General features: G+C 44.6%; 1 protein-coding gene across 3 annotated transcripts in view; it reads right to left on the bottom strand.

The window, feature by feature from the left end:
- fbrsl1 (fibrosin-like 1) overlaps positions 1-11,144 on the bottom strand; it is a 529,581-nt gene extending 518,437 nt beyond the window's left edge. For all 3 annotated transcript variants that reach the window (XM_080739442.1, XM_080739441.1, XM_080739440.1), the window contains exon 1: positions 10,097-11,144. In XM_080739442.1, the coding sequence (XP_080595568.1) occupies positions 10,097-10,429 (333 nt within the window). In that variant the 5' untranslated portion in view covers positions 10,430-11,144. The remainder of the gene's footprint in view (positions 1-10,096) is intronic.
- Between the last annotated feature and the right edge of the window lie 1,182 nt (positions 11,145-12,326).

A 12,326-nucleotide genomic window follows, 5' to 3' on the forward strand; every position in this document is an offset into this window, starting at 1 on the left:
TACTGGAAGAAGTTGGTGGAACTTACAGCTACTACAAACCATGGATTGACATCTAGACCTACTGCACATACAGTATGAAACAGAGCTGATACCTTTATGTAGGAAAATAATGCTGCTATTTGTACCCTGTATATATATAAAATGTCACAATGCGACATAGCTCTGTTTGAACAATGCTGTACCCCCTCCAACTGTATATATGTTCCCCATTTTCAACTGTTTTTTTTATTGTATTTGTTATACTTGCTTTGGCAATGTAAACGTATGTTTTCTCATGCCAATAAAGCTCCTTTGAATTGAATTGAATTGTATAATGAAACCAAATGCACCCTACGTGAAAAAAAAACAATAGCAGGTCAGGCTTATTGATTGATTGAAGAATGTATTACAAGCTTGCATTAGAAAGAAGTAGGCTACATATTCATGGCTTATTTCAACAGGAACCACACTTTATGCATCTCAGTGGTGTGTTCTAGACGATCACCCACTATTCGTTTGGCCAGGGCAGACGCTATTGTGCATAATCCCTATCAAATACGCTACTTTGAAAGGTTCAAGAGGGCAGACGCTATTCATATTTTATTTTTCCTCCATCACGGAGGTATAGAGGCCAGCGGCTGGCGGCGCCCTGCCCGCGAGGGTGTCACAAGTCGGGCAAGTCCGACAGCAGACCCCGTATACGTGCGTTACCGTTACAGGTAGACCACAGCACTGATCTCATATAACATTGAAAGACAGACGTATAGAACAAAGTGAAACAGAGAACATAAAGTTTGTAACGCTTACCGGGTTCGCAGTGCATCCTACAGGGCGCGGGGAGAAACGGCAGCAATCGGTGCTCTGCCTTCTGGCCGCCAGATCCAAAATCGAGGCCGTGGATCCTACCAGCCGAGGCCTTCGATGAACCGATCGCCCGTAGGAGCTCTTCTCGCCGCCAGATCCAAAATCGAGGCAGTGGATGTAGCAGCAGAGGCCCTCGCTAGTCGCTGATGAACCGATCGTGGAAGAGCGCCGGCCACCGCCGTTGACTGCGGGCTTGGTGTCCAGAGTCAGACTGTCCACGGGGCATGGCGCGGGGGGGTGTCGCTCTCCATTCCGACATGTCGCCACTCCGCTGACCCGGCGCGGGGAGAGACCACGGGATGCGGGGCATGATTCGGCTGCCTATCTCTCTAAATAATACTAAATCTAATGATTTTATAACTAAATTCTCTGCTGCTTCTGATTCTCGCTCTTTCTCTCAATATATCTCTCTCTCCCTCTGATTGCTGTGTGTCCGGTGAAGTCACTGAACTCTTGTTGTGTGTATAATGGGCCTCTAGACCCTTGTTTCTGGGGGGAACCGGCCAACCAGCATGCTTGAATTTGGTCAAATGAGCGTGTGATGTCATGCAGGGGCGTCAATTGGGTATGGCAGGGGTATGCAGCTGCCATACCTTGACAGGGGGAAATAATAAAAATGTACTTTTCATCGTGCCTGTTGCTAAGGTATGGCAACATGACTGGTGTCTTCACCAGACACCAGTCATGTTGCCATACCTTAGCTTGTTCTGAACTGACGCCACTGAATTGTCATGCATGACGACCGTCCCATCGTCCAAAAGGGCTGTATCTTGGTTACCGCATAGATCCAACACTGTACTACTGTAATATGAAAAAAAAGGGTCGGGCGGTATATCCCTCCCTACTTTTTAATTGGCAAGATTGCGCAGGAAGTGGCGGGCGGTATATCCCTCCCGTGGCAGTCAAACTGTTAAAAGCCTTTAATTTTCTCAAAAAACTACAGTGCGCCTTATAGTCCAGTGCGCCTTATATATGGATCATTCATTGACATTGACATTCCCTTTAGCACAGCTCCATCTGTTGGATGCATAACGCAACGGTAGCGTCTATTATGTGCGCCTTATAGTCAGGTGCGCCTTATATATGAAAACAGTTTGAAAATAGACCATTCATTGACAGTGCGCCTTATAGTCAGGTGCGCCTTATAGTCCAGAAAATACTGTAGTTATAATTTATAATGTAATTGCGAAGTTTACTATGAAATCCGGCACATCTTGTCCACGTATCCGTGTATCTCTGTAGGTCACGTCTGACACTGTGGTTCCCTTAACACATCACAGTGACATCACAGGTGACATCACCTATGTAAAAGTCCATATATGGGTATTCCCCAGAATCCCTTTTATGCCCATATATGAAGATCCCTGATGTCATCGATATACATACATCACTGGCCAGATGGCCAAGACATGGCCCATATCTCTGTGGCTGGTTCAGATAGGGATCTCCATGTATGGGCATAAAGGGATTGTGTGTTGTGATGTCATGGGAACTACTCTAACAGAATCCCTTTTATGGCCATATATGGAGATCCCTGATGTCATAAATATTAAGCCCAATAGCCCATATCTAACAACTCTTCATATGGGAATGCCCATATATGGAGGAAGACCGCCCATATATGTGTGGCTGGTTCAGGCAGGGATCTCCATGTATGGGCATAAAAGGGATGTACCATTTACAGTACATGATCTCCATGATCACCATATGGGTAACTGGTCCGATATACATCACTGGCCAGATGGCCAAGAATTGGCGTGATCTCGCCCTTTAGGTCGAGGTCGCATGTTGCCCTGGGGCGTCTTACTAGTACTATTACCGGTACTACTGTAATAGTTGTTACATTTGTTAGCGACACTATTTGGCAATTTGCCTGTTCAAATCCTTATATTAGGTAGGGATATCTGGGCATGAAAGAAACAAATGATGGTCCTGAGCACTTCAATCATACTCAAAATGCCTTAATAGCCATGGCCAAAAGCATAAGCTTACAGTAGTTATTTCCACCAGGCAGAGATCTCAGTCGTGACTCGAGTGCGACTGTGTGTGACTGTGCGTGTGTGTGCACGCATGTCTGTCCTTCTGTCCACAGCTAATCTTGCAAACTTGCCAATCAGAATAATATTTCTTTGAATGCAGGCAGCAGGCAAAGGACAACAAAATATTGAATATTTTTTAAATACACCAATGACAACTTATGTCATTTGGCAAAATAATGTATAATTGCAGAGATAAGGGATATGCGTCCCGCCATGCTTTAATAGAACCAAACTTGCCAATCACAGAAGTCTATGGGATTACTGTGCCGCCAGGCAATCACAGACATGCAGGATGTGATGGCAGTGTTAGCGCATGAACAAACATGACCCCCCCCCCCATGTTTTACAAGTTCTCCTATTTGAAACAGATAATGCCTGTTACAGTACATGCCTGTCTCTTACACACACAGTGTCTACTGGCGCACACAAAATAAACACAGGGAGACAGAGAGAGAGCAAGCATAACAGAGACATACTAGAATTAGAAAGTCCTTACGCCACCAATCCACAACTTCTATTATGTCATTTCCCCTTTACCAGCTCATTTTCTGGACAAATTGCGTCACAATTCTGCTAGTTCATGCAAAGTATCATGACATTGATCATTCTCTGACATGATGGTATGTCCAGTACCATTTATTGGGGGGGAGGGAAACGTTGATTTACCTTTCGCTGTCATCATATGAATATTTCTTAAACTTTGAGTTAAGTTTATGGAGCAAATCAAAAGAGCCTGCTGCATGAATCGCAGAGCAGGGTCTGTAGTCTGTGCCCAGATATACACACGCGCACACAGACAGACAGACAGACATGCGCGGTCATAAAGCTGACGTCATAGTGTTATCTAACACACACACACATGATTTCATGGAGAAAGTCAAATGCTGGTGCTGGGCAGAAAACGTTGAGGACCACTTAAGTGCTGCTGTTTCTATTTATGAAACCGATTTTTGCCCCAAAATTCTATTTTTGGCACTGTGTCCTTGACAAATGGAACTCCACTTAGGTTAACCAACCAAACGAAAATACCCATTTGGAGTGTTATATTAAACTAAACTAAAATCAGACGGCGGGATAAAGAAATCTCCCCCAAACAAATCTGTAAATTCACGTCAAAGCAGATTAACAGACAGATTTTGGATTAACGAGAGGCAGAGAGAGAGAGAGAGAGAGAGAGAGAGAGAGAGAGAGAGAGAGAGAGAGAGGGAGAGAGAGAGGGAGAGAAAGAGGGATTTACTATGGCCACGTCACTCAAATGAGGGAAAGAGAGGGAAGCAAATCACGCATCTTATTACTATTGTGACAGACGGATAATTGTGTGATTTTATTATCAGCTTGCCTGTTTGATACCTACAGGGAGGGTTAAGCTGTGTTAGGGACTTAATACATATTTCCCTGCTGCTGCTGTCGGGGAAAAAGCTATAGTAGGATCTCCTAAATGACAGGTTTTCTGGATTGAAGATCAGCATGGTGGGAATAATGATATCAACATGGTTGGTTGCTATTAATAGCCAACAAAATATAAAAAAAAACAACAGCCATCAGTTTTTATGCCTCAACATTTTGTCAACTATGCGATAAACACTGTCATTTGCACAACTTCCAAGTACTGAAGAAACGTTTTACTTTTTCGAATCCTGCCCCACAACAAGTATGGCAGGACTCATAGGCGGAAATGTTTCCTCTTACTTGTGCATAGGTCCCACAAGATGCACCAATATATGAACGAACGAACGAACGAACGAATGAACGAATGAACGAACTAGAAGCAGTGCTCTTCCGAGCACAGGTCTCCACCAGGCCACACAAATCGGCCTGTTATAGCGCCACCATGAGGCTGATTTAAAAAATGTGGGGCAGAGGTTCTGAATTAGCATCCAGGGAGTGTGTGTGCTCAGTTTGGCAGCGATCGGGCCAACGGCGCCGGAGATTAGCTGGTAACAACCAGGCCACACAAATCGGCCTGTTATAGCGCCACCATGAGGCTGATTTGAAAAATGTGGGGCAGAGGTTCTAGATTGGCATCCAGGGAGTGTGTGTGCTCAGTTTGGCAGCGATCGGGCCAACGGTGACTGAGATTAGCTGTTCACAAACTGCGAGGACGCACGGACGGACGCACGGACGGACGCACGGACGCACGGACGGACGGACGGACGGACGGAGGGGAAAACATACTCTCCCTCAGCCTTCGGCTGGTGGAGACAATGAACGAATGAATGAATATGAGTGTCCGCAGGTAACATTTGGGCAGCTGTATACAATCGCTTCAATACGACGCGGTTTTGAACAAGGTTTCATAATTTCCTCACAGTTTCAAACTTTAAGTGTTTAGAGGAATTCCATTCTTCAGGTGAAGTCAAAAACATGAACTTACAGCAATATCCTGGTGATTTAGCAAGTAAGTGCACTTACAATGTACTGTGTACACACAGCGCTTGCAATATGATGCCATCAATCATATATCATCTCAACCTGTGTCCCATGTTATAACCGCTCTCTTTGCCCTGTCTTTCCTGTCTCTCTTCCTTGTGTCCAATAATGCAGAAATGACAAGAAAAGGATATTACAGTAACCCATCACCCAAAGTCTCGCGTAGGATTTATCAGTGACAGCAGAGCAGATGTGTTTGTCCTTACATTCCCCAGGAATTGTCACCGAATCATTGCTAATACTTTCTAATCATAATAAGGTGGTTGTGACAAGGCAGCTCTGCTTTATTTGCACGGTTGATTTGCACAGGTAGGTAAGCGGCTTTCCTAGAGAAAGTAGGGCTGTGTGTGTGTGTGTGTGTGTGTGTGTGTGTGTGTGTGTGTGTGTGTGTGTGTGTGTGTGTGTGTGTGTGTGCGCGCGTGCGTGTGTGTGGTAGCGGAGGTTCAAAGCAAATAAACGCACCATAATCAAATACAGCCGGTGCCACAAATTGCTTTGGGGCTATAATGAAATAGGTTACGGGAGCAGGCGAGGCGGGCGCAGCGGATTGAGCCTCATGTCAAGGGAGTGTGATCCCATCGATGCAAAAGCCTGAGAATCAGGAGCGTCATGCCAAGTGTGGTTTTCAGTCACCTGTGTATCCTGTGGGGAACTCCCGCACAAACAGGAGGATCACATGAATAGTTTTTTTTGTATTGCCATAGTGCCTCTGTGACCAAGAAATCAACACTTTGTGACACATGAGCTAAACATCTCCCCAGAATGTCAGGACCTATAGAGCTCCAAGGACCAAATGACAGGGGCAGACAAAACGAGCAGGATCAAATCTGTGACCTTTCAGATACAGGACACTATACCACTACTACTGGACAACCTGCCACCGGGATGAGATCAAAGTGTCTGGGGTCTGGTATTTTTCTGCTCAGGTCTTATTTTAACCCAGCACATCACTACTATCACATGTCAATATCCTAGGGCAGTAGATCTCACGGTCTGCCGCTCTTTGACTTTTAGGGCAGTTACGGACGGGTATGTTGACCAGGCAGGCTCAGCCAACCCTGAGAGAACAGGAGATTGATATCAGTGGAGTGTGAAAGAGCAGGGTGGCAGCCCAGTGCTAATGAGACTGTGGCCCGGCTGTACGGCCCCCGACATAAACACAGCCGCGCTGGCCATCCGTCACTTAGAGGAGGTCAAGAGGACCACACACTCACTTGCTTGCTCTCCGCCAACAACACTGTGTGGGCTCATGGGAGCATGATGAGATAGGTCACTTGCTATTGCCCGGTTCAATGGTGCTGTGTCCTCTGGATAATTGATAAGCAATTAGCAGCCAGGCACTGTAGGTGATGAGCACCACTCGAGCCCACACTGACAGCAATAGAAGACAAGTGACTGATATGAACGCTTGCAAATGTTACTATACATAATATTGTAGTAGACTACAATACACTGACTACTGACTCACTGGTCTGCCATGCCATGAAAGGGGCTGCATTGCAGATTTCAAAGAAAAGCCCACTCACCAGAATGTTGAATCTGTGGCCTACTTCTTAAAACTAAATGTAACTGCAGTAAAGTGAAATTGAAACAGGGTTCATGACATCTGTATTGCTTTCTGCGTTGGCACAAAAGTGACCACATCATTATGCTTATTTGTGTAACTGTGTGCAGCAAAGTCGTTAGGCCACACAAAGAATCAGCATACGCAATTGTGCACTTAATTGTAACACCAATCCACTGTCATCATTTAACAGCAGAAGACCATTTGCATGCAAATCAGACCAATTAGAAACAAGTAGCTGACATGCTAGTAGCATCTCATATGGAGCCATATCATGCCTCATTTGTTTGGCCTGGAAACATAAGCTTGTCAGTCGAGTGTAGCATTTCTCCTGTATTCATTGAGAGCTGGTGTAGCACCCTGTAGAGAGACAATCAACACCACTGCTAGGTTAAGTGTGAAATTAAAATGGCAGTTTAATGTTGCCATGTTTCTCTGGAAAAACACAAAGATCCTTGGTGTATTTGTTCAGAATAGGCAAAACATGAACACAAGTGACAACAAGTATCACAAGGAAATCCTTAGCACTGCAACCTGCACTAGACACTGTTTAGATGGAAGGTTTTTAGTATGATTAAGTACCCAAACAAATGTTTTGAGCAATGCAGTCTGGGACAAATCTGGGACAAACACAGATGAATGCGGAGGCAGAACTAAAATTACCCATGACAAAAAAAAGACAAATTTACACTTCTTTTGCGGTGCGTAAAGAAACTGCAACAAGAAGCCACAGAGGAATCACTAGAGTTTATTCCCCAGATTTCAGGAATTCCCTTGATGCTACGAATTCAACCCATAACTGGGACCAAAAACAAGGACAAATGTGGATCCAAACTACATAAAGCCACAGGGGGAACAACTGTGGCGAGAGAGTTTCCTTGTGTCAGTAGGGCAGGGTGCTTTGTTCCCAGGAGCAGAGAAGAGGCACCAGCATGCTGGCTGGATCATGCCAGTGAAGAGCACTTTGCTGCTGCTGTGACATCCCCAAAGACATCCATAGTCAGCAGCTGTCACAGTATATACACTGGAATACATGCAGCACCAAGGGCATGCATAGTACTCCCTACTCACACACTATCACTATGTGATAACAGAGCTCCTTGCACTCATGGAAACTGATTTGCCTATGCACACACACGCACGCATGCATGCATGCATGCACGCCCGCACGCACACATACGCGCGCAACACACACACACACACACACACACACACACACACACGCATGGGCATACATTACAACAATTCTCCTTTTGCATACAAAGCAAAACATTTCGACATTCACACAGACGCATTTTAAGCACCTTATATTCACATTCACACTGAAAGTCACACCAGCAATTTTGTTACAGACTCATACTCAAACACACAAGCGTGCACACGCGTGCAGACAAAATACACGCGCAGACAAATACACACAAACTTGGTTTGTATGGACACTCCTTTCAGCCCTATCTGCTTTCACACCCAGCGTGAAGGGGCCAGGCTAAATGGAACAGCAATATAATTACTGATGACCCAGACAAGCTCAGCCTGTTAACAGATGGAAGGTGGCAAATTGATGACCCACTCCAAGTTACGGAATCGCCCATTCAACCTTTTGTGTAAGTGTCCTTATGAGCCAACATAACAACATTCTCAACACAAGTAATAGTGTCATTGCTAACACTGGCAGCGTGCTAGTGTAGTTCATCCGACATTAGCTAACGATGTATTGCTGTAGCCATTACATACAATCAGTACCTCTTACTGGATTCTGCATTGCACAATCACTGCTGCACTTTCACTACTATATCCCAAAGACGAATTATTGTTTCCAGTTACAATGGCTCATCTGCTACCAGTTTTTCACAATCACCGTTTTTAGTACAGTTTTAAGCTTAAGAGTTATTTGCTGAACTAATGCATGAATGATGCAGGGTAAATGCATGGGGAGACCTCTCCACAGTGGCTTCCAATGTATGCAACACTAATGCATTATAGATGCAGGCAAGGTGTGTGTGTGTGTGTGTGTGTGTGTGTGTGTGTGTGTGTGTGTGTGTGTGTGTGTGTGTGTGTGTGTGTGTGTGTGTGTGTTTGAGAGAAAGAGAGAGAGAAAGAGAGAGAGTGACAAGCAGCAATTGTGTTGAGTTGGTGATGCAGCCTACATGGGGAGGAGAAAGGTCAGCAAAATGAAGGGGCCCGTGGTCTGAACTGTGACCTTTTAAGTGGTGTAACCATGTTACAATACATTGACCCCAGAGGTTCTGTATTATGGCAGCGGCTACGGTTATTAAAGGTACTTATTAACATAAACACGGCTACTGCTGTTATTAAAGCTAAGCGGCACTCTGAGTGCAAGGGCTGGAAAGTAGGACAACCTCGGCCTTGTCATTTTGTCCTGAAGGCAAGAATGTTTTACTTGTCATTTGGAACGTAGGCTTAATGGGATTAAAGAGATGACAGAATTGACTGGATGTGGTCTCACAGGGAATGTAAACCATCCGAGGCAGAATCAGCATCAAAAAGGATAAGACGTCGATAACGTAAAGAGTTATAATAGCAATACCCCACGGTGCCGGCCACAGATATATGACTGATGCAAGACACATGATGATCACAGAGCAAAGATATCAGCACTGCAATGACAACTCGGCCAATGAAAAACGTCTTCGGAGAGCATTCCAAGTTCTCCAACCAACAACAACCAACAAGCACAAGCAGCAGCAAACATCCCATTAAAATCAAAGCTTATAACTAATATAATGCAGTGGTTCTCAAAGTGGGGTCCGGGGACCCCAAGAAAGGGTCCTTGAGGTAGTTCCAGCCAGGTGGTTCCCAGCTAAATCATAGATAGGAAGGAACCAAATGGACCCTTATAGGTCTGAGAGTGTACAATTGGAACCATTTGGGTCCAAATGTACACTCTCAAGAGTTAAATTAACATTTAATTTACTATTGGGGTCTCAGAGATAGAAATGCTTAAATGGCGGTCCATATAGCCTAAAGCATGTCAAACTGGGGGTCATTGAAATTAAAAGGGTTGAGAATCACTGCTAGAGACATACAAATCTTCTCTAATGGGGTCCCTGGCATATCATTTTTTAAATGGGGGGTCCGCAGGCTAATAAGTGTCAATTTGAGGGTCCTTGGCACAATAAAGTTTGAGAACCACTGATATATATCATAATGCAAACTAAAGAGTCGTGTTTGCCATAAGGAACATGATGATGGTTCTTACCTCCAGGCAGTCCAGGCTTGTGAAACTGGCTATAGCAAATCCATCAATGATATCCTCTTCTTGAGAGCTGGACTCTCGTCTCTTTCGACGAGGGGGGCGACAGGCTCTGGCTGTGGCTCTGGCTGAGGGTCTGGCTGAGGCTGTGGAGTGCGGAGCCTTTTTTCCGTGCAGGGAGGCGGCGGCATCTCCTCCACCGGGACTTTGCTCTCTGTCGGAGCAAGACGAATTCTGGTTGTTCGGACTGCGGGCATCCTTATTGCTGCCGGCCTCCCGTCGCCGGACCCTCTCGCGTTTGGACCGGGACCTCCGACTTTGCTTCAATTTGCCATCCATTTTTTAGAAATGTTGCAATGGAAATAAATCACTCTTAAAAACCAACCTAATCTATCTGCACTCTCTCTCTCTCTATCTCCCTGTGCGGTCAACCAAAATAACACACTGACTGACTGACTGGCGTAAGGCTACGCTCTGACAAGACGATAGGGTGTGTGTGTATAAATAACACAATTATAAGCTAATAACACTCGAGGAATGACCTTGACTGTAAACCTCCCGAGTCTCTTACAAATAAACGTCCCAAGTATATCCCATGCACAGGCGAGAAAGCGACGCGAATCCTCCCTTAATGTATCGCGAAGCCAAACCAACGTCGACGCGGTCCTTCTTCTAAAGCAGGTGCAAAAAGGGTCAAATAGTTACAAATCGTACAATTCCACTCGCGTTGCAACTTTGTTGCATTGCAATAACAACACAAACGTTACCAGCCAGGCTAGCTGCTGCTGCATGCCGCAGACAGCGGAGAGAAATCGTGTCGCTGCCCGTTGTTTTCCGCCACCCGATCCATGATGATTCCGCTGTCAAATAACACGCTTGGATTCTATCCGTCAAAAAACACTCACGAACCGCATAAGCACTAATCGATCACGATCGTTAAAGAGATGGGGATTATACAACAAGCGACTGACAAGTTTCAACGCAAAGCCATATTCCTCTATGACAAGTTCCACCGTAAACGATCGGGGCAGGGATCCCAAGTCTGGAGCTACTTATGCGCAATATTTTTTTCTAAATGGTCCGATCGGTCCAAAAAGGACAACCGTTCGCCGTGTAATCAAACTCCATTACGTGTGTGAGCGGTCTGTTCCATGTTGAATAACATTAAGTTTCGTATAAATCCACTCTAATCGGTCCACGGTTGCTCAGTTGCTCGTGGCTCATCGTATTTTCTCTTCGCATAATAAGGCTTTGATAAGTGTCCTTAAAGCGACAGGAGTGATTAAAATCTCCTCCTGCCCTCTTATCCCCCCTTCATCCGAAATTAAGAGAACACTAAAAGCTTCACAGATCCCACACAACTGACGTATTTCCGCCACCCTACAATTTACCCTAGGAAGGAAGCCAATGTAAAAATAATCATTTTCTCACAGTGTCGGCTACACTTTGCCACAAAGCACTATTTTTGTGTCTGTGTCTGTCAGAGGCGATGCCTCATCATGTCATTTCCACGCTGACGTTCCGCTGTCAGCAACAGAAATGGTGGGTGCACAGTCATCTGTCAGATTCTGACAGCTTCCCAGTATGACCACACTGGCATTAGCTATTATCACCCCCTGCCCCTGCTCGGCTTTCTCTGTTCAAATGATGTAGTGTAACTGCTGGAATGCTTTTTTCCAGCAGGTGGACATTTCTACACCTTGTAAATCCATTCATACATCTATTTGTGAGATGTCAGATTTACAGCACAGGATAATGGCATTTTTTTAAATATATATTTTAGAGAAAAGTGTTAAAATGTAGTAGCCTACATTGAATATAATATTGATTTCAGTGAGTGGGGGCACTGGGGGCATGCGTACAGGTGTCTAAATAGCCCTACAGTATGTACTTTTAGACACAATAAGCTGTCAATTTCTTTATTACTATTTACAGTAACACACTACCCATCACATCTACCCAGTCACATCTACCCATGAAAGATTGCAGTGCATCTTGGGAATGGGCTTATTGTGTCTAAAAATACATATTTAGCCACTTGTAAGCATGAAATCAAAACTGAAACTAAAATCAAAATAATTTAAATCGCTAAAACGATAGAAAGCAGTAAATGAAACTATTTTAACACTCATCTTTTCTTTTCTCTAATTACAATCCAAAATATGAACCCTTGTTTGTAAAAAAAAAATGAAGAAATTGTCCTCTAATTTGTTTTTCCAGCAAAGTGACAAATCAG

The sequence above is a fragment of the Nannobrachium achirus genome (assembly GCF_963921795.1).
Source record: "Nannobrachium achirus genome assembly, chromosome: 12".
Lineage (NCBI taxonomy): Eukaryota > Metazoa > Chordata > Actinopteri > Myctophiformes > Myctophidae > Nannobrachium > Nannobrachium achirus.